This window comes from Ciconia boyciana, chromosome 10 (assembly GCF_034638445.1).
Source record: "Ciconia boyciana chromosome 10, ASM3463844v1, whole genome shotgun sequence".
NCBI classification, from domain to species: Eukaryota; Metazoa; Chordata; class Aves; order Ciconiiformes; family Ciconiidae; genus Ciconia; species Ciconia boyciana.
The window spans coordinates 22437912-22464053 of NC_132943.1; the positions used below are offsets into that span (position 1 = coordinate 22437912).

Consider the following 26142-nt stretch of genomic DNA (forward strand, 5'->3'; position numbering starts at 1 on the left):
GCTTAGAATAAAGCCAATCTACCTTGGTTTCTTCTTTTCTCTGCCTTTTGAATACTCTATGCAATACAGTATTTTGATAGTAAAGGCAATCTGTGCAGCCTGCATTCTCCATGGGACCTACATACAAAACCCATTTGAAAAAGCAGTTTCAAGAACTGAAGTAGGAGCCAGGCACTTAGTGGCCATATGCCTCCTTCCTCTTAAAAAGATGTTCCTCTCCTCTGGCTCACAAGGTGAACAATCAGGGATAAAGATAAACAAAATCTGCAGCTTTCCCATCTGGTCAGAAGACTCCTTTTGTGTCAATAAAGAGATGCTCTTCTCCAGTCTACTAAACAAGTAGAAATGTGAAGTGTTCCAGAGGAGTAGCTGTTATAAACAGGACTACCCAGATAAGCAAACAGACTACACGAGTAATGCGCTATCATACAGTGAAACAAAATTGTCAGACAACCATTTAGCATAACAAATTAAGGTCACAGAAAATGATTGCACAGAATAGATTACAGTCAACCATTCTTTGTCAGAAGGCATGATTTCTTCAGGTATGCTGAACCTTACAAGTCTTCCAAAACCTAACCCTCACAGTGGAGAACATACTAACTACACCACAACTAAAGCACAGACTGGTTTTAGCATCCAGTCTTTATTTAGAAAACTGATCTAGTATAATGAAAGCTCAGGTTGGATAAACCATGAAGCCTTTACATCCAGCTGTCTCCTGCAGAAGAACAAAACAAAGGATTACCAGTGGTCAGACTCAAAAAAACAGCTTTGTAAGAAAGACAGGTTTTTTCCACTACTGGAAAAGTAGTTCTCCTGCTACAGACAAGTTATCTTTGCCAATTTCAAAAGTTAGCAGTGAAATAACGCAATTTCAATCCATATCAAGTTGCCTATTGTGAATGGGAGTAGTAAGCATCAAGTCAGAGAGTTTCATCTTGTCCTCACGTTTTGTGCTGCCATCGTCCTCTCTAGCATAAGCATGCCTTACAGCCAACCTGTTCCTTCATGCCATGAACCATGCACTCCCTACCATCCTGCCCTCAGTGCAGCAGAGCCAATAGAATTGCTTTTAACTATTTGGGTTCATGCAATAGAAACCTTCTCAAGAGCTATTACATATGGCCACACTTCACTTCTGAAAGGATATAACCTAAAAGCAGCTTTCTGCATTCCACTTTGCACACGCTTCACGGAAAGCACGTGAAAACCCCACAAATACAAATACTCATCCAGGATTTAAGCCTAACTGAGTAAGTTCCTTCAAGTTGTTCTAAATCTGACATAAAGGTATTTTTTCCTCTCTCTCTCTCTCTTTTTTTTTTTTAATTACAGGAATTTAACTCTCGCAGAAGCTGTCTCCAGCTGGCAAAGAGAAGAAGGCTCTTTGAATGAGTGTAATCAACAACTACATTAACATTTTAGTTTTATCTACCCTCCACTAGTCAAGTCTCAAAAAGACAGACAGCAAGGCGAGATGGCTGGACCATATCACTTCCACACTGCACACGCACACATCCTTCTTCATACAAGCATGTGACACTTCATTTATTCCTTGTTATGTATAAAAGTCTGACACTTTCCACTCATTCATCACTGTGCAGGAACTCTATTCAAAATAGATCTAGAACTATTCCTTTCAATTTTCTTCTCCTCAAAACCAAAAGTCAGTAACTTTATTATCCCATAATGATTTTTCAAGTCTTTTTTTTAGTAGCTCAGTGTTACTCTACAGTGTTCCAACACAAACCTCTTCTAAAGATTTCTGCATTCATTAGGTCCCTTCACACACTCTACCCAAAGACACCTTCCTCAACCCCATGGCTCTTCTACCTAATCTCTGAAGAGGAGGATGTAATTTGTTGGTAATGGTAAGTTATCTTGTTGACTAGGTGTCTGAAGGGTTAGACAGCAGTCATAATTGGAGAACACTAAATACCTTAACTCAGAATCTATACAAACTCTTACATACCAACGTATACCATCTGCATTTTTATACACCTCTTCTGCTCCCCCAACATATAGAAACCTCCTATTAAATGTAGCTGATTAGTGCACACAAATTTTAAGTCAGCCTCAAATGCAAGACTAAATTGTAACTGTCTGTAAAAGAAGCTAGTACTAAATAGAATAAAATCTATGAAAATGGATGAAGCAGCTATGAAAATATTTTTATTTAAGCTTTCAGACAGTCCAATTCTGAAGAACAGAGTCCCCTAGGTAATTCTTAAATGCAGCTCACATGCAATGCATTCCTTTTCCATAGAGCAGATTCCTTTTGCATAGAGCAGAATGCACTTGTGCACAAAAACTGTGCCTGCACAAATGCAATTTATCTTAGGTTTCTACTCATAAACACATGTGCGTTTTTTTGTAACATGCAAAGCATCTGTGCTTATATACAAGCTTTGAAAGCTATGTTGTATATTGCATGCAATATTGCGTAGCAGATTTCCAGCATTACTACGTATGTGTTATGAACCGATCAGTCCTTCAACAGATTCTATGGTAGCATTGTGCAGAACTAGTCTCTTCAGTCTCGAAAGAATCAATTCTATTGGTGGCAAAGCAATACTTTTGGTTAAGAAACAGAGAACAAAGAACCTTTAATTTCTTTCAGTTTCTAGCTTTTATCCCACAATACTCTAGAGATTTTTCATTATTACTCATTTTCTTTCATATTACTTCCATTGATTAAAAATAAGTTATAAATCAGATCATTAAAGCTCATTTAGACCACCATACTAAACTCTCAATCTTTCTGAAACTTTACTTCTTCACAGAAAATGAACTCATGATTTCTCTCTCCATCTTCACACGACATAAATGCTTGTGTTCTTAAGAACTTCAGGATAACCACTTAAATACAATTTACTAACAATTCCTGCCCACTTTGTGTTCTTAATTCATGCTGGGATCAAATCCCTCCCCTTATAACTCACTTGGATACTAGGTTTTTTATCCTAGCCATTAGGATTATGACATAATTCCCTTAAAATACACTAAGTGCTCTATGAAATCTATGCCCATACATAGAACTGCTACTTCTGCATTTTCATCATTCACAATTAATCTCATTAATTCTTCATGGAGCTATACAAAATTAATTTGTTCTGCAGTTGGACATTTAAAAACACCACCATTATGGCTATAGAATCACTGGGTTATTCAATTGTTGTATTTACCTTTTTGTGGAACAGTAGCTTACACAAAGTCTCTGAGGTCTAGCTTATCCCATACTACTTTTCAAAAGCACGTTGCATAAATAATCCAGAAAAAACTCTCCAAAGATGATAAATGTCTACAAATACTTCTGTGATCCCACTGAAGTCTTAGAGAAGTAGCCTAAATGTCTAGCCTAAATGTCCATGTCAAAATTATTATGCATTATAGAAAATCTACAAGAGAATTTCTATGCAAGCATTGAGACAACCTGTACTAAGGCTAAGATACAGCAAGCTTGAGCATTAACCAGACATCATATTCTCCATGCAGAAAAAAAAAAGGCAGGCGGATTCACAATCAGCAACAAAACCCCACATACAAGAAAAACAGGGGCAGGAGGGAATGACCAGGCTTTCTGAACTATTCTCTACATTTCCTCCCACCTTCACTAAAATAGTAAAAGGGCTGGTTATATCAGATGCTTTGGCTAGATAAATTATAGGAAATATTTTGAGGTTTTCTATGCAGTACTGTTACAACTCCCTCCCTGTCAAATCTGCAGAACAGAATAAAGAAATTCTTCTGCCAAAAGCATATGAGAACAGGAATCTACCTTCCTGAACAAAGAAGTTTCTAGCATCAGAGTACAGCAAATAATTATCAATCACAAACTAATTATTCAGGAAATAAGACAAACAATACTGTACAAGAAAGTGGAGAACCTATACCAATGATCTAGAAAATGCAGAAGTCTTCCTTCCCTCCACCGGTGAGCCCAGACACACTACATTGCAGGAATTCTTCTGAAATGTCTGTCTTATCTGAATAATAATCAACTATCACCACCAGTCGTGGCTAAAAGAAGTTTAAAAGAGTGCTACTCTGACTGAAAAAGGCATTAAAGAAATCTGTGGCTAGAAAGGGAAAGCAGATATATTTAGATTAGACATAGGTTTATTTAATAGTGACTGTGTTCAGCTTTGAAATAAAGTATCAGCCTAAGTGATGGCTTTTTGCTTTCAGACACTTTCTTTGGTAAGGAGACTTCTGCCTAGGGCCATACAAAGCTCACCACTTGTCAGCTTGGTACAATGCCATCAACACACAACTTTCTAATCAAAGATGAGACTGGAAAGTCCAAGGATGACCATTAACTATGTTTGGGCCATTCAAGTAAACCTGGCAATAAGCACACAGTTTGGAAAGGGAGGAAAGAAAAACAGAGACTATGCCCACTACCTCCTTCCATTTCACAACTGCCCCCTCCCTCTGTTCCCATCCCGACTCTCCCAACAGAGACTGACAAGAAGTGCTGATGTTAAACCCCAGCCTGAGAGATTCTATTTTCTTTGTCAGAGAGGCTTTATTTAGCACAACTCTATTGAAACAAGTAAAATAAATGACCACCAAAAATATAGCCACTATGTTTGTTAAGCACATGGGAGAAACAATAACATATAGGTGGATCAAGACCACACATTCTGTTGAAACTCAGTAGAAATAAAGTAATGCCTTGCTACTAGAGAAATACATCCTGTTACCCCATACAGTCATGTCACATACTACACACAGTCTTGCCTTTGAAGCTACAGTAGTAAGACAGTCAGTATCCCAGCTCCCTTACCAGTTTTCCAATCCAACATACTATATTTAGTGCATAACATGGTTTTATCCCCCTGTGCTGTCATGATTAGCGTTCACAGTGACAATAACACAGCAGGAGACACGGTTAGCAACCTACCTGACGGCCCCACATTTCAACACTGGAAAACTTTTAGCCCTATCAATCACAAAAGTAAGATAAGGCACATGACAAAAACATGTTCCTGCTCTTTTTTTAAGAAGGTACCTACAAAGGGATTCAAGCCTTTTGGGTAAGATAAGGTGCTAATGAAGTTCAGGATCAACTTTTAGAAGTGCATCAGAAGCAGACAGTAACCACAATGCTTCTGCTTTTGCCTGTCTTTGAATAGGAAGCTGCACATACTCCAAACACACCTTGGTACTCGAGACTGAAAGAAAGGTGTAGATTTGTTGCAAAGGAAAGTGGAGTGATGCCAAACATCCAGGCAGTGTAATGCCCATCTGTGTGTCACCACCAAAATTATCTTTTAACTAAGTACTCCATGGCCTTGAGTCCTCTTACATGCTAGTTGTGGAGCTCACAGGGAGTCTGGTACATTTCCAGATGTAGTATGAGAGCATCTTCCCATTCATTAGCCATCCACACCAAGGAAATGTCAGCACCACAGCAGGTAAGGAAAACCTAAACAAAAGCAGTCCACTTTCAGCAGGTGTTACCTTCTCCCTGACTTGTCATATAAAATGGATGAGTCATCTAAATAAAGAAGTTGAAAGGGAACTATAGCAACCCCAATTAGACTGTCTAGGCAAACCCCATATCATAAACACTACCCAAGATTCCATTCCTTTTGCTCTGCTCCACATCTCAAATACCGTCATAAGAAGCGTTATTTATAAGTGAAAAAAGTGTATATAAAAAAAATCCACAATCACCACTATTTCAGAATTTGCAGCCATCAGAACGGGAATTTGCCTTTTGGAGGTGTCAGAATAAGACTGGTGTGACCGGTACCCCCTGCTCCTGACCCCTGGTAATGTGGTTAGCATAACTAACACCATTTTATAAGGCAAGCAGCCATTTTCTGTGACTGAGCAGGTCACATTCATTCCCTTTTCCCTCATTATCAGGCCTTGAAGGTCCTCTGAACCAAGTAGACAAACCAAACAGATTTCTTCTTCCCCTCCCTACCAGCCTCAAGATTCCTGGGCGCCAGGCCAATTACTCCCTTCCTTACCAGCCTTGAAGGTCCTAGGCACCCAGCCAACCCAGTGGTGGTGATGACCCCTTCACAGAACAGGGAAGCGTAACAGCGCACACAGCACTGTCGATAAAATCAAGCAGTTACAAGTTCTAAGTGGGGAACTTGGACCGGAGCTGCTGCTGGACAGTGAGACCCATGACCCCCAGTAGCCAGGGACACCTCCACTGTCATCTGCTTCCTCTGAGGACTGGGTGACTCATATGCTTTTATATGATTTTCAAGTCTAGATTATGATTGTTATACTGATACAGCAAACCATGTACTAAGATTTGACCTGATCTGCAGAGGGTCCAGGTGATGAGAAATAAGTGAAGTTGTATTATAAATTCTGTATTACTTAGGTGATTAGAAATCCTAAGTTAAGTCATATCATAAATTCTGTATTACACTACTTGTAATTTGTACTATACTGATTCTGCTTGTAGAAATCCTGTGCCATTCTAATCATAAGTTCTATGCTATACTAATCATAATATCTTGTTAAGAAAATAAAGCTTTAATTGTAACTATGTTTTAGTGCTATCATCATTCTGCCAAGGATCCCTAAAAGAATCTGCCTGTCCCCTCAGTGTCAGGTGACAACTGGTAAGCTTGATTAACAGATTCTTGGGAGTAAATAGATGTTATTCTCTGGTGCAGAATTTACTTCTCACACACCGCAAAATTATCCTGCTCATGTGTGCTAAAAAAGAAGGGTATGGAGGGAACAACACACAGACAACTTAATAAATACAGCTGAACCTAAAACAAACAAGTAAACAAGCTAAAAACATTCAGTTCTGACCTCAAACACATCGAATCTCTCATAAAATATGCTATTTAAAACCTACGATATATCAATTTGAATGGGCATCAAATGTGAAATGCAAATAAAGTATCTGTGTTCCAGTTTGCAGAACTTATATTTTCCTCACAAATCCCATGGCTTTCACGTCTGCTTGGGATATCTTACTATCACTTTATATACCTAGTCCACTTATAATCCCTTCTCTCCTGTTTTTCCAAGGTTGTGATTATGAAGTTATATAAAGTACTGCATTTTAAGAGGTTAATCAACTGAAGAGTATGAAACTGAACTTAGCAGTGAAAAGTCAAGTTCTATACCTGGAATGATCTCTCCTCTCAATCACGTTACCCTCTATATGAGCTGCCATTGTTAAAAAGAAAAAAAGTGGAACAAGGTGTTATGCATAAAATAAACTATACTCCGTTTCAATATTAATTTTACTCTCATTTACAAGAGTTGCAGAACACTAATTGCTAATTCAATGCCACCAAGAAATAGCATGTATCAGGTCAGAGAGCAAAGAGGTTGCTTAGCTGTACTCACTTAACGAACGCCTAAAATGCCTCCCACTTTCATATCAGTACATAAAGTAACTTGTGAATTCACCAAACTTATGGTCCAGAAGATACGTGTGCCATTGAACAATGAGCACCATTACACATAACAGTCCATTACTTAAAGAGATTTAAAGGAATACTTTTCTTTGGGCATGATGAAAAATAATTAACTAAATAAATAAATCCATTTGAGCTCAGCACCTAGCGGAAAAAAGGGAAGATCTACTCTGTTAGGTTGTTGTTAGGTTAAGATTATGTAAAAGAGTATGCTGGCAGGAGCATGGATCATCTTTAAAAGTTCTCTGAAAGGACTCTTGAGAAGACCAAAACAAAGAACTGAGTCACAGGTAGTAATGGCATGTATGTAAGACATATTATTACCTGTTAAACTAGCTCACAAGACAGAAGAGGGGGAAGAAGAGCTCTGAAGCACCTGAGCCCTTCCTCAGTTAACATTAGTTTTGTAATCAGATCTACACTGGCTTCCTGCAAAACACAACAGAATCCAACTTCGCACACGCTACAAATTTGTTAGGGAAGAAGAAACAGAAAAAGTAGCAGCCAAAGAACTTGCAGCAGGCTTTTTCACCCATGCTTCCGCTGCGCTTGCAGCACGGTTGGCAGCACAGCTGTGCTGCACAGCCACCCAGCTGGCACACTGCAGGCAGGAGTCAGCTCCTGTTGTACAATCACCCTGGGGCCATCGTGTGATAAGGAGAAACGTGGATGTACTGTACTTGACGTGAATGAATCCAACAAATCCCTATTCATACTGCATTTTCCCAACAAAAGGCATGAAAAAGAGTTGAAGTGAAGGAAACAACTTGGTTTAAGAATTTATTACAAACACTAAAATGGATTTTGTCTGTCGTGTTATTATCCGTTCCTCCTCACAATGTAGGTCAGATTTTCAGGTAATAACGTAAACCTCTTTATTCGGATTTTTTCTTTTTTTTTTTTTTTTTACTTACAGTTGTACCAAAAACTTGCAATCAAATTCACAGAACCAAAAGCCATACAAAAGAACAGCTACGTAAAACAGAGACAGTTTCTTACTGTTTTAATATGCTGTGGTTAGGTCAAAGACTACATCAATGACCTAGCAGGTCTCACTTTTTTTTTTTTTAATTTAAACTTTTTCTCATCATTCATACAGTGTTGCACTGAAAAAAAAAAAACTTGAAGTATGTGTAAGAGGTCTTGACAGTTTCTGTTTTTACAGGGTTTGATAAAACTAGGTGAATTTTGCTCACATTTTGAGAGAATAATAAATTTGTTCTTACCAGGTTAATCCAAAAGTGTATTTTTCACATCACTTCGCTTACAACATACTTTTTTAAAAACTCTTTAAAAAAAAAATAAAATCACGGACTTCAAAGTATCCGTTACCAAAAAGAAAAATATCCAGGGCTTTTGTAGAACTGGGGGTTTCTACAAGAAATCTGAGAGATCCTCCTTCACCTAATTAGCCCTCCAGAAAGCATACCAGCAGGGGCATTTCATTTTTCCTTCATTGATCTGAAGAAGCATAAACACTTCACTCAGGCACATGCACCACAAAAAGTAGCTTTTTTTCTACATTCATTTGAAAAGCTGCTAAAATAAACTTCCTTATCATTCAGTCAGCTGCACAACAAAAGAACATCGGGTAATAAATCTCAATATAAACCAAAGAAGTTAATCTAGAAGAGAAAGGGAAAGCTGACATCATTCTTCCCTTAAAAATTTTGTATCCAAATTTGTTGTTTCAAGCGTCTAGAGTTTTATCTCAGAGTGAATAGTCGACACAAAAGTTTCACAGGAAAATCTTAACATTAGTACTTCAAGTATTAAAAAGATCAACAATGCAATTTAGAAATGCACGTATCAGGATGTAGTTCCTACTCAAGGGCAAAGCCTCCCATCAGACACAAGAGAAATTAAAAATTTCAAGAGAGTAGAAAAAACAGAGAAATTACTGACAGAGGATAAAGTAATTGAAGTTAGAGGGAAATTCAAAAAAGAGCACTAACCTGCACTTAGTACTATTTGGTTGCCTGGACATTTGCATTTTGGTTTAGAGCAAACAGGGTGGTTTTGAAGTGAATATCCTCTCCTTGATCTTCCTTACAGAGCTTTAGTTTGCTTTGCAGAGCAGCTCTCATGTGCGCAAAATATACTCCTTTTGCAAAAGCCTGAACTGGAAGTTCTGCTCCAGTAGAAACATGCTCTAACCCCTGAAAGACGTGATGGTTCAGACCGGCCTTCAGATATTTTAAAAAAAACAAGGACAGCTAGGATGTCTGGTCCATGAAACTAGTGTACAACTTGTTCAAAGTAAAACTTCAAATCCAAATACATTGTAGAGGCCTCAACATTGACTTATTCTTATCTGCTCCCATTTCACCAGAAACTTACAGGCATAGACACAATTAAGATATTAATGAAATTCCAATGTGGAACTAATTTGTAATCCACAAATATTCTCCAAATCTGCCTTTCTGTTAGCAGGAATACTTTTGTCAGAGTTGCTTCCTAAATTTAAGATGTTCTTTGCAAGAACTAAGCCCCAACCAACTATTTTTCTGCTGTTTCACACAAAGATACCACCAAAAATTGTTTCAAACCATGGAATCATAGAATAATTTAGGCTGATCTAGAGATCATCTAGTCCAATCCCCCTGCTCCAACAGGGTCAGCTAAAGCAGGTTGCCCAGCCAGTCTCCACAGATGGAGACTCCACAACCTCTCCAGGAAACCTGTTGTAGTATTTGATCACCCTCACAGTGAAAGTTTTCTTGTGTTAAGACTGAGATTAATTGTTTTTGATTTGTGTCCATTGCCTCTTGTCCTGTCAGTGGGCACTACTGAGAAGAGTCTGGCTCCCTCTTCTTCATTCCCTCCCATCATGTATTGATATGTACTGATAAAATCCCCCTGAGTCTTCTTTTCTCCAGACTGCATGGTCCCAGCTCTTGGCCTCAAATGAACAATGCTCCAGCCCCTTAATCATCTCTGTGGCCAGGGACATGCTGAAGTTTTGTAGGCTCATACCTGAAGTACAAAGCTGAGGAAAATCTCTGTTAAGAGAGACTACTTGAACAGGTTTAGTTTGTCCAAGCTGAGACATGACCAGCAGGGCTAAGGTTTCTACTGTTTCCCATCTGCTTCTTACCTGCCTGGCCAAGCCTTATTCAGCTGTGAGTTTTCAGAATACCACAAAGAAAAGCCCTAGAGTCACTGTCCTGGTTTAGCCCCATCAACAACCAAGCACCACACACCCTCCCCCTATGGGAGCTATGTCTCCACCAAGTAGCAAAAAGGAAACACAAGCTTTCTTAGGCATTCTGGGTCTTTAGAGAATGCATATTCCAAATCACAGTCTGATCATAAGCCCTCTCTATCAAGTGACCTGGAAGAAGAATGATTTCAAATGGGACCCCGAGCAATGACAAGCCTTTGAACAAATTAAACAGGAGACAGTTCATGCAGTAGCCCTTGGGCCAGTCCAGGCAGAGCAAGATGTAAAAAATGTGCTTTACACCACAGCCAGGAAGAACGGCCCTACCTGGAGCCTCTGGCAGAAAGCACTAGGGAAGACTCGAGGTCGACCCCTAGGGTTTTGGAGTCAGGGATAGAGAGGATCTGAGGCCTGCTATGCTCCAACTGAAGAAGAGATATTGGCAGCATATGAAGGGGTTCGAGCTGCTTCGGAAGTGGTTGGTACTGAAGCACAGCTCCTCTTGGCACCCCGACTGCCGGTGCTGGGCTGGATGTTCAAAGGGAGGGTCCCCTCTACACATCATGCAACTGATGCTACGTGGAGTAAGTGGGTTGCACTGATCACACAACGGGCTCGGATAGGAAACCCCAGTCTCCCAGGAATCTTGGAAGTGATCATGGTCTGGCCAGAAGGCAAAGATTTCAGAATATCGCCAGAGGAGGTGACATGTGCTGAGGAGGCCCCACTGTACAATAAACTATCAGAAGATGAGAAGCAATATGCCCTCTTCACTGATGGGTCCTGTTGTATTGTAGGAAAGCATCGGAGGTGGAAGGCTGCTGTATGGAGTCCTATACGACAAGTTGTAGAAACTGCTGATGGAGAAGGTGAATCAAGTCAGTTTGCAGAGGTGAAGGCCATCCAGCTGGCTTTAGATATTGCTGACCAAGAAAAGTGGCCATTGCTCTATCTCTATACTGACTCATGGATGGTGGCAAATGCCTTGTGGGGGTAGTTACAGCAATGGAAGCAGAGCAACTGGCTGCGCAGAGGCAAACCCATCTGGGCTGCCGCGCTGTGGCAAGATATTGCTGCCCGGGTAGAGAACCTGGTTGTAAAAGTATGTCACAGAGATGCTCACGTGCCCAAGAGTCAGGCCACAGAAGAACATCAAAAGCACCAGCAGGTGGATCAGGCTGCTAAGATTGAAGTGGCCCAGGTGGATCTGGACTGGCAACATAAAGGTGAATTATTTAGAGCTGGGTGGGCCCCTGACACCTCAGGCCATCAAGGAAGAGATGCAACATATAGATGGGCTTGTGGTCAAGGGATGGACTTGACCATGGACACTATTGTACAGGTTATCGACGAATGTGAAACATGCGCTGCAATCAAACAAGCCAAGCGGTTAAAGCCTCTGTGGTTCAGAGGACAATGGCTGAAATATAAATACGGGGAGGCCTGGCAGATGGATTATATCACACTCCCACAAACCCACCAAGGCAAGCGCCATGTGCTCACAATGGTGGAAGCAACCACGGGATGGCTGGAAACACATCCTGTGCCTCAGGCCACTGCCCTGAACACTATCCTGGGCCTTGAAAAGCAAGTCTTATGGCGACATGGTACCCCAGAAAGAATTGAGTCAGACAATGGGACTAATTTCCGAAACAACCTCATAGACACCTGCGCCAAAGAGCATGGCATGGAGTGGGTATATCACATCCCCCATCATGCACCAGCCTCTGGGAAAATCAAACGATACAATGGACTGTTAAAGACTACACTGCGAGCAATGGGCGGTGGGACATTCAAACATTGGGATACACATTCAGCAAAGGCCACCTGGTTAGTCAACACTAGGGGATCTGCCAAGCAATCCGGCCCTGCCCAATCAAAACTTTTACATACTGTAGAAGGGGATAAAGTCCCTGCAGTGCACATAAATATGCTGGGGAAGACAGTCTGGGTTACTTGGGCCATACTGGGTTACTGGGTGCCTTGGGCAAAGGCAAACCCATTCGTGGGATTGCTTTTGCCCAAGGACCTGGGTACACTTGGTGGGTGATGCAGGAGGATGGGGAAGTCTGATGTGTACCTCAAGGGGATTCGATTTTGGGTGAGAATAGCCAATGAGCTGAATGATATGTTGTTAACTGCTATATAATACTGTATGTCATCACTTTTATGGTTGCTATATCCCATATCAAAGGTATTACAGTAAGAATCACCCAGACTAATGAAGAATGAACTTTGATGAAAGTAAGAAAAGCACAGCGGCGATGGAACCAGAACTGGCTTCAGCATGCAACAATCCAAAACCACACACCATCTCTCCTGCCCTGAAGGACTGTTATGACAGATGGAACCCAAAGTCATGGACTAAATGAACTCAACGGACATTTTAGAGGGATGGCCCATAGACCAAGGAAATTATATCTATGTGTACATATCAAAAGACAGGGAAAGTGGTGGTGATTAATTGGAATGTATCGGAAAGAGTAGGACCTGGGCATCACGTAGACGGTACAGAACAAGAGGTGGATACTCATCCTCCCCCTGGTGGGATGGGGGAGAGAATCTGAAGAGCAAAAGTAAGAAAACTCTTGGATTGAGATAAGAACAGTTTAATAATTGAAATAAAATATAATAAGAGTAATGATAAATTGTAATGAAAAGGGAAACAATGAGAGAGAGAGGAACAAACCCCAAGAAAAAAACAAGTGATGCAACCGCTCACCACCTGCTGACCGATGCCCAGCCAGTCCCCAAGCAGCAATCGCTGCCCCCCAGCCAACTCCCCCAGTTTATATACTGAGCATGACGTCATGTGGTATGGAATAGCCTTTTGGCCACTTTGGATCAACTACCTTGGCTGTGCCCCCTCCCAGCTTCTTGTGCACCTGGCAGAGCATGGGAAGCTGAAAAGTCCTTGACTAGTGTAAGCACTACTTAGCAACAACTAAAACAGCAGTGTGTTATCAACATTATTCTCATTCTAAATCCAAAACACAGCACTATATTAGCTACTGGAAAGGAAATTAACTCTATCCCAGCCGCAACTAGGACAGTATCATAGTCTGAATAACATATCTGGAAAAAACAGCTATTTTGAGCTACAGCTGTCTACACAACAAAGATCTATAAGGAAAAAAATTCAAAATAAATTACCTTTTTGTATTAAGGAAGAAAAAACTTAACCTAGCTGTTAATTTGAATCATACTCTACAACAGCAATGGCATCTTATCATACCAAATATAGGTGCATGACACTGCCTCAGAAATAAAGCTTTTCCTTCAAAGTTCACAGATGTAAGGCAACTTCATCTTTCTCCAGCACTCTTCTAATACAGAATCGGTTCTTCCTAATAAAATACAAAATAAAACCAAAACACCTTTCCTATCATATGTTCTACTACAATCTTTAAATACTTCATTATGTTACATGGCCAGATATTTTTCCCTCTAGGATAAACTGAAAGATCTAATTTTTAGTTAAAATATTTTCAGAAAAGAAACATGGCTTGCAATCATTTCATTCTCCCTGTTGTTTCATCATCAATACAGAAACCATGATTGAATATACATACAAATCCTGACATCTGGAAGGCAAAACTCACACTGGAAAGGGCTCTGCATATCTATGTGAGAACTTGATATCTGGTATTCGCTGTGGGACCAAAAGTTACCTTACCAGGGTATCATCTGAACTCCACAGAACTCTGCTTAACTCCACTTCACCTTATACAAGCAGGATAAATTGAAGATTTGCTATGCTGAACCAGATTTCTTGCCTAGAAAAAAGCTGTTAAAAGAGAACTACTGTTCATTTCTGAAGTAGCACTATAAACAAATGCTGGTGTTGACTTAGTTGGCATATTTTATTGTTTCTCATTTAGTTTGAAAGTAAACACTTGGAACAATTCTAATACCATGAATGCAATATTTTCCAAGTCTTCCGGATGTCACCACATAGTACATCATTCTCTTCCGAGAATGAAGAACAGCAATCTACCAAAACAAAGGCAGTATTGCTACTGCACTGCCATGAAGATCTCTAATTAATACTGCAATGTTGAGCTACAAAGCATCTTCAGCTAGTTCACCTCAACAGAATGTCCTGCTAGAATTTGAGTCCATCGTGGCCACACACTACAAGCAAAATACTTACCTATTTCTCATCCTGCTTCTCATGAAACAATGGGGAAGAGCTGGAGCAATATAAATGCCATCATGTCATTAAATTTTCATCTGGTGATTCTAATCTAATTCTAATGAAGTTCCTATTATTAGTCTGAAGTGGCTCAGAGACTGGAAGCACAAGACGCTAACAGGAATAACTTATAAGTTTAAATTCAGTCCCTGTAATAAAATGTCTTCAAACCAAAGAAGTGAGAAGGGAAAAGCAACTTTATAACTGAATTGTGATCCTTCTGAATCTGCATATGTTTCTTAGAAGTCTAAAGCAACAGCTCAAGCTTATGATCTTGTCCGTATTACTCCTACAGGGCAGAAACCGTGATCAACAAGTAAATACACAACATTTTTCTGGTCTGTTAAATTAACCATTTTTGTACCACTACCCTGAAGCAGGTATACTTGGCACACAGTTTGCTTACAGCTATAAAAATAAATTTGTTTCTATTAAGAAAACCCTCAGACATTCAACATTGATTTTGACCTTTGAGATCACATGTTTTAAGTTCACACTACTTCTGAAAGCATGACTAGGAACACAGAAAACCTTCAAATTTTTAGTCTGCTTCTAGTCCTCATTTCTCTTTAAGTGTGTTAGCATAGCTCAGCTTAAAGCTATGTAATGTAATCATTACATCAGCCTTATAGGACATCCTCAAGTTTCACCTACCTTTTACTTCTGATCAGAATACCTCAGAGGCAGTTAGACATCCAGAGGAATAATTAGGCTAATAAAATGATTCAGAAGTTGTTAATCGTAAAGACAAAGGACCAATGGAGACAGCTAGTTTATCATACTGGGGTTTCACCAAACTTTTGAATCAAGTCACATACCTAGTCAAATATCTAGGGGCAAAGGACTGGAAATATTAACTCCACCAATGCCACAACCTTAATACTTCAGCTAACGAACAAACGACACCCTCTAAACTTTTCACTGAGCTTCTCTCGGGACCAAGCTGCAGGACTGTCACAAACAGCAACCCTGGAAAATGGCACCCGAGAATTGTTCAGAGGGCCTCTTTAAAAACCCACCACCTTCATCAGCATTGTCAGCATCTCACCACTGCCGTGGAAACTTGTACAAAACAGCTACCAGTCAACTGAAGTCTACCTAAATGCCAGGAAGCATGCACACTTCTCCATGAAAATTAAGCTTCTTCCCCCTTATTGCCATCCCCCAACTATCTATTCTCTCCTGAAAGGCAACCAACTCTCATAAAGTAACTCTGACCTGACAGCAGTTTCAGGAAAAATGAGGTTCCTTCTGCACTGTCAAGTGCCACATGATTGCTTGTTTCTCCCTGTATATGCTCCCTGTTTTTTCTCATTACTGTGTTTTCTGTCCCAGGGCAAGGGGGTTCACATTTTTTTAGTCTAGCACCCCAGGCACATGTTAAATACCACAGCATGGTGTCCGGCCAGAAGCACTGTGCAGGAGGAAGCAGGTGGTAGAGAGAAGGAAGAGCTGCATCACCACCACAACCCTAGGGTAGGCAAGGGAGGAGCACAGCAGCCAAACCCCATGAAAGAAGGCAGGAGACAAGCATTCAACATCTATTGGTTGCTGCAGTTACGGAGTTGATCACACAACCACACAGAACCTAGCATGGTGCTTATAGAACTGATATAAGAAGGAAAAGAAAAGTTTTAAAGCAAATTCTTCTCTCAAGGATTTCATACCATCATTGCTTCATTCTGCCACTGCTGGATGGTAACATTCTTACATCCACAAGGTTCAACCATGTGACCCTTATGCACACCCAAAGACCTTCAAACTTAGCAAGAAACAGTGAAATCTAGCAGAGCTGTCAGGATTTCATCCTACCAGCAAGGCTGTGCTGCAAAAGGCAGAAATAAGTAAAAATCCACTAATTCAAAAAAGCTAATTACTTATTTATACAGAGTAAGCAGTATCAACTTCTGTCAAGTGTGATTTCCTCTAGGAGAAAAAAAAAAAAAATTTAAATCTCTCTTTTAATTTTGGGCACCAGTAAATTTCCTAGTGACATATTTATCTTCCAAGTTCTGCAAGCAGATTGCTCCTTTGCTGCTGCTGCTCAACAGTATCCCAGTGACTTCAGCAAAGCCAAGAAGTTAACGAGAGTAACTAACTTAACTTGATTTTTAAGGTCCATTCTTTAAATGCCAAGAATTGCTATTATTACTGGAAATAAAATCAGCTTCTATCTACTGCTGCCTTATAGTTCTGAATTATTTTGGAAGGGGGGAAGGGGAGAGAACCAAAAGGGTCACACAAAAATGAAGTATGGCCTACACATGTAACCACTATATCAGCCACCCACATCTCCTTTGCATGGAGAGCTCACTGTTTTTGGCCCTCAAGCCAGTCCGAACAGATGTGGTTTTGTTTCCATTTAACAAAGAGAAGCTCCATTTGACAAGCAGGTTCTGGAAAAAAAACAACTGGTCTCTGACCTAAGGGAAAGTGATTCTTCACTGAAAGAAAAAAAAAAAAAAAAGTAAAACAGTTCTAATGTTGTTTCAGAGCAACATAGGACCCAACCTAAAATTGGGTCTGAACTTGGCCCCTGGCTCTCCCAGGTCTGAACTTGGCCCCTGCTATCAAAGTACTCCTACAACGCTGGTCACAAGCAGTGGTCCCACTTTGAAGATGCAAAGCCTTACTATTCTAAGGCTTAGTGAGAATCAAACTCATGCAATCCCTTCAAATTTCCACACGCTCACCAGCAGAACTGCTCCTCTTCTAGCACTCAAGCAATTCCTGTAAAGCCAGGACTTTGCAGGTCTCAGAGGTTTTGGACCTTATCCATAGGAAGAACTTGTATGCTGGGAGAGAGAAAGCATAGCGACAGGAGGGCTAAGCATAAAGGAGGTAGGCAGATTCCAAGAGCAGGAAAGCATAGCATACTTTCTGTAAATTATCATCACATAGCACCAGCCAACTGCCTGATGTGTTGATTACGTGGTCCTTTACCCTTCCAGTTAACAAATTAACTTTAAAACATGCTTTATTTGCTGGTTATTTGCAATCACAACAAACCCAAAGCAAGTTACGCATAATTTTCTTTATTTTCACACCATTCAGGTTCTTGTAAAATATAATTAATCTTCTTCCTGACAAGCCTGAATTCCAATTGCATGAGTTAAAATTTTTTAAGAAGTCACTAAATTATATAACAAAGTTTGATCACTGAATCACTTACAAAGCCTAACCTCTTTGAAGCAATGAAAACTACAGCCTTGTCTCCAATCTGGCTATTTCTATTGCAGAAAGTTCATTTTCTTTCAAAAAAAGCCAAGACAGAGCTCCCTTCCCCAGCACTACTACTATCACATGGAGACAGGGCGAATGATTAACAACTACAAGCTCTGCACAGCCTCATTAGCAGCACAGCACTGTGAATGTTCTACAAGGTATTTTTAAATTGCACCATGACCATCTTTACTCTGACAACTGAATTAAAAGCCACTTATAAAAATACTAAATGGGGAGTTTAACATTTCTACAGTTTCTTCAAATGGTTATTAGCTGACAGAAAATCTTGACCAATTATTTCCCAAAACGTAAAATTTTAATTTACAAAATAATGAACTCCATAACCAGAGACCTCTCTACAGAGTCAAAGACCGCTGAAAACAACAAATATAGGAGAGTCTATTCTCTGTCAGACAACGAGCCATTAGCAATACACATGCAGCAGGGAAGGAAAAAAAAATAAGTAAATAACATCCCATAGAAACACCAAGAAAGACCCCAGAGCCATTAACGCCAGACTGGCTCACAGGCTGCTTACAATAAGAACTATAAAATCAGCAGAACAGTCATGAACAGTAACCTGTTCTACTCAAAACCCCAACACATTTGACTTTGCAACACTGCGCCTTATGAGGCAACAAACCACAAGATATTTTTGAGCTCAAAGTTAGAATGGCAAAACCAGATGAAAGCCTCAGTTCAACTAAGGTAACTTTTTTAATGAGTTGCAGCCAATATAGATAAATCCATCACGTAGCAGTAACCCTTTATTCTCCAATTAGTTCAGGCTGTTTTCTAGCCAAATTAATTTTCCAAGTCAGCTGCAGCAGGAGAGACGAAAATATAATTTTATAATGAAAGCTAGCACCCAGCTTAATCACAAGATAATCCACTGCTGCTCCATAACAGAATCTTCCTTCCACCATTATCAACACAGGCTGACAAACATTGTTCCTCTAGCAGAAGAGCATCAACACCAATGTAGTTTTCCAAAAACAATGCAAAGCCACTTGTTCATATCAATTTAAGAAACCTTTTTAAAAACAAAACAACAACAAAAAAAAACCAAAAACCCAAACAAAAACACACACACACACAAAAAACAAACCTAGATTTAATGCTGCTTTGTCTCATCCATGTGATGTAGGGCTCATTACAATTTGAAAGGTACAAATACAATTTTAACACTATTCATTTTTCAGGTTTTTATGTTGATTACCATTTAAATGCTTGTTCTGTTAAGATTTCTGTTGCTTCTGAGGAGGAAAAAACCTCACATATGTAAGTGACATAAATTCAGATAAATCAATTCCAGTTATTTTATTCAGAATACTTGGTTATAAACCCAAACTGAATAAGAACATCTCTCACAGTATTGCTTTTATTACCTTTTTTTTTCAATCTGTCATATCCAGCTTACAAAAAAACTCCAGCACATACATTAAAATCCACTACACATTTTAACTTAATCCATTAAAATAAAAGAAAGAGATCTCCCAGGTCTTCACTAAATTAAATCTGGCTCTCCCATAATAGCAATTACAGTTCTTATCTCTGTAACTCATACCAGAAGGTTACTTTGGGTCCTCCTGTCCTAAGTTAGGAATCCCCTTCTAACTTCCAAAGGGGTACATGTATGGACAGCCTGTATCAATCTGAATTAATGTAAGAATTCCCTCTTCTCTTAACTCTCTAACCTACACATTTACAGATAGCAATCAGAACGGTTTCTTCCTGCTCCAGAAAAGATTTGTATATAGGCATTGATAGGAAGAGCCTCTTCCTTGCATCAGATCTATCAATCACACAGCCATGCAGCAAGTCAAACAGGGAACCTGATCCGACAGAAAACCAACCCAGCAGAACTAGTTCTCTGTCAGATCAATGCGATCCTTTCAACAGCTGCCTGTTAGAGCAGATTAAATGTATCATGAAGCCACACACCAAGAGTTTACAAAGAACTGTCTAGCCACCTTAAAAATAAAGCAAACATGGAATAACAGCCCATAAGAAGCACTCATTAAAGCCAGCATTTTCTCTTTAACAGGCACTTGAATCTCAGAAGCAACAGACAGAGAAGGAAAAAAAGCTGTATCATTTGAAATCCATATCATGTGGCCTTGGTTTTCAAAATAGCATTTGGCTAGACACAGATGAGCAATAAGAAAAGTTCATGTTCTCACACAGATAAAGAGCAGAACTTCTCCAACCTGCTAAATCCACAGGATGAAGACAGTCCACATGAGTAACAATGATTTTCATTTTATGATCACCACCAAAACTTTTAAATGCCCCCTAAAACAGGCCATTGAAGTAATTCTGCATCTGTGTTTTAGTTACCATATGATATAAAGCCTATTCTGTTGGGAAGTGTTCTGATAAACCATCCTGGTGTACCTCACCCTGTGTACCTTTCCTCCTGCAAGGCCCACAAAGATGCTTCAATATGTTGTTATTTTTCTCATTTAACTGGCAAAGGGCTTTTGTAACTGAACCCGTCCCTGCAGACGCTACCCAGCTCCTCAGGGAGATGTTAAGTAGTGCTTTCCAGAGGTGAAGGGCTCTGTTTCAGCAAGTGGTAACTACTCACATTCACAATGCAGTTAACCCTGGCATAGCCGATGCAAAGGGATATAAATTGCTGCTGAAACGAGTTCACACTGTATCATTCTCCCCTCCCTCAGGTATAAAAAAGATGCATTAACAGTCCCTCACTAGGTTCATTAAAAGCAACAACATTCATCCAACATCTCCAAAATCATGTCCACATTTGGTCAAATGCATAGAATTTATAAGCTTTTTTTGGAGGAAGTGGGGTGGGGTGTGTTTGTTTGGTTTTTTACTATTTTTAAGAGTATTGAGACTAAATTTAATCTAGTAGCAGGTGTCCTATAAGTGAAGACAACAAAAACAAGATGTTAATGAAAAAAAGATGTATTTGACTAAGCACAAGATTTTTAAGTCAAGTGGTACAAAATAAATCTCCGTGAGTGTGAGAGAAAGTCATGTAAGCAACTTAAGCTTAGTGGAAGTTCAACTGAAATCAGACAAGTTCAGTGTGTCCAAGAATCTGATTCAATACAACCTGACCTTAATTTCCTCACTAGCCATTGACTTTAGTTAAAGAAATAATATCAACATTTAATAGCACCAGTAGGTAACTAGCAATAAAGTTTCTCTACAGATAGGTATTTTTTACTCCAATTTAGCATCTACCTGTACAATGGATGTATGCTTATATATAAATATTTACAAATACATTTTACATATCGAAAGATACAAGCTTTTAAGTGGAAAGGAGAAAGTGAAAAGAAGTTTCTAAATGAAATTCTCACCCAGGCATTCTACAGGTACTGCAACAGAAAATAACTATTTCAATAACCCACATGACTCCTGTCACACCCTAGACAAGGATGAATCCAACACCTTCGACGCCTTTTTTACCTTAGAAGAGGCATTTGCTCCCCAGCAAAGATATAGCTTATGCTAGTAGAATCACTTCCACTTGCCTAATTTAGATCCATTCCCCAGACCGAGTTAAGACAAAGTCCTCTGGCCAGTAAACCCATGCCCACAGGGGGGCCTCCGCTGGCAGCACGCACTTGACGCTGAGCACCAGCCTGGTCCAGGCCAGCCACCTCCAGGGACCTGAACCCTCGTCCCTCCTTAGTCCCTTTTCACAGCCTAGGAAGTGCAAACAGAAACACAAAGGCACCACCTGGGTCAACAGAAAGCCATCCCATTTTAGGGAAGAAGTACTTTGTTTCTGCCTGGGGAAAATAAAAAGCTTAATGACAAAGCTGAGTACACACAACTTGCAACCCAGATCAGTAACATGTAGTTCTGGTTGTCATCAGCCTGACAACAATTAGCAATTGGTGTGTAATACTGAAGATAACCAACAGCATCAGCAGGCAAGACTCCTGGATTTTCTTCATTTAAGTGGCCTCATTCATAAGGAATAGCAATCACAGTCTTAGAGCTGGCCTTTGCCATCTGCAGTATTTGCTGGAGATTTAAAATGTTACATACTAATAAAATCAAGTTTTCCCAAAGTAGCTCATTAGCAACAAGCAAACCTAGGTCAGGAGACAAAAAACTTTCCATCACACATACTGCTAACAGTCACCTTTTCACACAGTAAAATTCAAAATAATCCAATCCAAATACAGGGAATGAAGGCTGAACACATCTGATCTGCATTAGCTGGACACATGAACAAAGTGCTGAAGCGCACCACCAGAAAGCCCCCTACCTACAGGGACATGGGGAGGGGGGCGGCAGACAGGTTAAACCTCACACGGCAAACGGGGACAAAAGCAGGTTGGCTGGGGTGAAACGAAGCTGTAATCCCCCGCTGGCCTTATGTGCCACCGATGGGCACGGGGAGCTGGGCCGAGGGGCACAAGGAGATGGGGGCAAGATTAAACAGTGAGGGAGAAGAGGAAAGGGTTTAAAAATATATATTTAAAAAATGTAAAAGGAAGCCACCACGATAGTAGCAGATCTAGGGTGAGATTTACCTCCCCCATGAAACCACCGGAAAAATGCAGAGTAATCTAAGCGGATGCATGCACATGTGTGCATCCACTGACAGACACATTACACGTATACACACACACACAAAGCACAGAGAGCGCATTTGCAGAGTTGCCGGGGTCCCAGTGCACACCAGCAGGTCGGAGCTTGGGCGGCGGCGGCGGCAGCCACGGGTGCAGCGAGTGACGATGCGCCGCAGGGCAGCGGGTCAGCGGCACCCTCCGCCGGGCCGGGCCGGGCCGCACCGGGCGGGGCGCGGCGGGTTCTAGAAGGAGCCACCGCCCCCCGGGGCCGCGCCGCCCGCCCGCTGCCGGGCGGATAAAGTTTGCAGCAGCCGGCGGCGGCGCCACTGCAGTGCTGGGCGCATCCGCCGCAGTGAGCGAGCCCCAGCCTGCGGGAGGATGAACGCCGGTAGGCCCGGAGCCGGCTGGCCGCCGCGGCATCCCCTGCCTCCGCCCCACGGCACCCCCCGCCGTCCTCCCCGCTCTCCCGCTCCACTGACCGATAACCTCCTGCAGCTCGTAGGCGTCCCTGCAGATGGGCCAGCCGACAGTAGGGGCGGCGGGCGCGGGCGCCGGCTGGGGCTGCTGGACGTGGACCGGCGACTCGCCCTGCTCCGCCATGATGCTGCCGGAGCGCCTAAGCACCCGACGACCTTCTTCAAACTTCCCTTCCAGCAACACCTTTCGGTCGCGCTCTCGCCTGCCCTCCCTCCCCGCGCAGCCGGCCGCCCGGCGGAGGGAGGAGGCAGGGCACCGAGGGGGAGGAGGCAGAGGCGGGCGCCGCCGCCGGCCCCGGCCGCTCACCCCGCGCCACTGAGGGGAAAGGGAGAGCGGCTGGTGGGCCCGGCGGCCCCGGGCCGGTGGCGGCGCCGGCGGAGCGCGGTGGTCGCCCCCCTCACGCGTTTCCGCCTGAGGGAGAAGCGCGGGCTCTCCGGCCGAGGCGCCCGGCGGGAGGCGGGGGGGCGGCCCCGCTAACCCCGGGGACTCGCCGCCTCCCCCAGCGCGTCGTAACCTGCCTGCCGGCTGGCTGCATCTCCGGCCATCTTCCTTCCCCGCTCATCCCGCCGCTCCGTGTGAGGCTCTCCGCGGCTGGAAACACTGCGAGGTCCTGCAAAGGGCGGCGGACCGAGCGTGTGCAGGCCACGGCCCTGCCGGCAGACCCCCAGGCGCCCCTCCGGACCCCGCCAGGGCTGAGCACGGGGGCCAGGGAAGAGCTTGAAGGAAGCCACATCGCATGGCGGGGATGCTGGAAAGCACCTGTTAGGCCAGTAACATAACCACACAGGCATCTCTGGAGCACTGCGCTCAAGTATACTAGTGTTACTGTTGAGAGCGCTGCTGCTGCAAGATTACTTGTATTTAAATTTGAGGATGTGAAAAAAACATTTGTTTTCATCACCAGTGAGGGCTCCAGTCCTGCAAAGTGGTTAAGTTGCCACTTGACATGAGTGGCCCTTTCCAGAGAGGGTAGCAGAGCCATACCACGTCACCTCAGTGTGGACGCTGCCTCAGCTCATGCCACCAAGAAGGACTGTGCACAGCTGAGAAATGTTCCCCTTGGCTAACCAGAACCAAGTGATTTAAACAAATATTAAAGACAAGGATCATAATTAAACTTTTCTACTGCTTCCCATTATGCAAGATGAGATAAAAAAATTTGTGTGGTTAGATGAAACTGCTGTTAATATTAGTACAGAATTAATTTTTTTCTTTCCACCCTCTTAGTAGTGTCACTGTGTGTATAGTATCAACAGGATTTTACTTACTATGACATAATTTAGAAAATAGCTATTTGTGCAGTCTACAGTCTCACTCCTACTTGGAATGCTTTGTATTTTAAGATTTATGGAGATCTGGAAGAGTAGTAAGAAAAGACTTCCATAGATTTTAAAATCTCACTTCCTACTACAGCAGGAATTTAAGGTAATTAGAACTAATAATGAAAATATGTGAGCAGGAAAGCTTTCAAAGTCAGCACTGATTAAAAGCAGAACTGAAACTCATAAATTGTTAGGAAGTATGATGAAGTGTGATTTAAAGTCATAAAAAGATACACATAACACAACCTGTTAGATACTTTATTCAGTCCTAGTTCAGTTCAGGATAACCCTCTTTTACTAACTAAACTTTTTTGTGTAGCTTATTGAATGAAGACTTTCAGTTAATAGAAGGTTATTCCAAAACAGAAAGCAAGTTATTTCTGTTTTGCTGTGTTGCTGAGAAAGCTGAATGAAGCATAAACTCCTCACCACTGCTTAACATTTCATCAGAAGGTGCATCAGCAACTTGCAAATATGGATTCATTTGTGCACTGAACTTCCATTTTCTCACATGCAACAGTTAAGCTCAGTATAGAGGCTCCTAGTAGTAGAAAAAAAAATACTGCACATTTTTGTGCTAAACTAATGATTCCTCTCAATCTAGTTTTTAAAAGCTAGGTGATTAAAATATTTTCATATACACATGTTAGAAATTACCTGCCACAAAACTAAAGGTCAGCAAGACTTGGAAGAGGAAGTATTAAATTGTCATTCTATATTAAGCTTAATGCCAAGACTAGACAACTTGTTAGTAGAGAAGACGACCTTTCTGCCAGCAATAGCATGAAAAAAAATGAGTAAGACAGCAACAGCACAGGCCAAATCAATCATCACAGAAAAATGGGTTACTCACTATTGGTGGAAAACAGCCAACTTCTCCATCTGTACTCAGTTGTTGCGGGTGGTGGCAGGGGGGTAGGTGGTGGTTTTAGTTCCTGAGCCATGAATTTCTGTGATGCTCCTGCCATATCATTATCTAAACTGCTGGTATACATCTGATACCATTATAGTAATTTTTGTCCCGATTATTGTCCCAATTTGTTCCACTAATCCTACAACTTTGGGAATTTCTAGAGTGCACCTGCACTCTGCAATTTGTTGAAATGAGCAGCTTTTACAGGAAGAACTTTCCAGGATAGCCATTTTATAAACAGTGGGAGCTGTGGGAAAGGTTCCGTGCATTCAGGGTACCACTCAAGAAAAATATCAGAGCCTCAGAGTCGGGTAAGATAATAGAAAAGAAAGCAACAGCAAGACTTTGAAGCGGATGGTCCGTGCCAGTAGGCCAAGCTGCCTTTGAAAAGCAGGTCCCCTGCTGGAGACATAGGAGAAGAGCCCTGCAGTGCTGAAGGCTCTGCTGTTTAAAGCATTACAGGCAATACAGTTCTTCTACAAGACTTTTCAGACACTGAAAAGAATAGCAATCTGCAGATTTTGGAGATTCCAGATAAAGAGCTAGGACTCACTTAAAATCACTATTCTCCGAATTGGAGACAGTTCAGAATGGTCCTGTCTGAACATGGTTTGGCCTTGCCTAGTGCTTGAAGACATAGGTCTCCAAGAGATTGTCTGGGTCACTGAGTCCAGTCACCAAATGATTGATTCCAAAGTGAAAAAAGGCTTTACATAGCCAGGCTACATTTAAACTGTCAATATTTAAAACCCTGGAGGCCACCATGGGAGAAGAGTTAAGCCAATGCTCAGACCTTTCGATAGTCCCCTGCAGTACCCTCTGCAGATAAAACCAAAAAAAAAAAAAAAAAAAGAACGTTTAGAACAAAAT

General features: G+C 41.5%; 1 protein-coding gene across 2 annotated transcripts in view; it reads right to left on the reverse strand.

The window, feature by feature from the left end:
- Window positions 1–23452, reverse strand: part of STK39 (serine/threonine kinase 39) — a 113585-nt gene extending 90133 nt beyond the window's left edge. Inside the window, exon 1 of one of the 2 annotated variants that reach the window (XM_072874968.1) lies at window positions 23040–23452. In XM_072874968.1, coding sequence (XP_072731069.1) covers window positions 23040–23160 — 121 coding nt within the window. In that variant the 5' untranslated portion in view covers window positions 23161–23452. The remainder of the gene's footprint in view (window positions 1–23039) is intronic. The other variant, XM_072874967.1, reaches the window with a different exon arrangement.
- Window positions 23453–26142: the final 2690 nt, after the last annotated feature.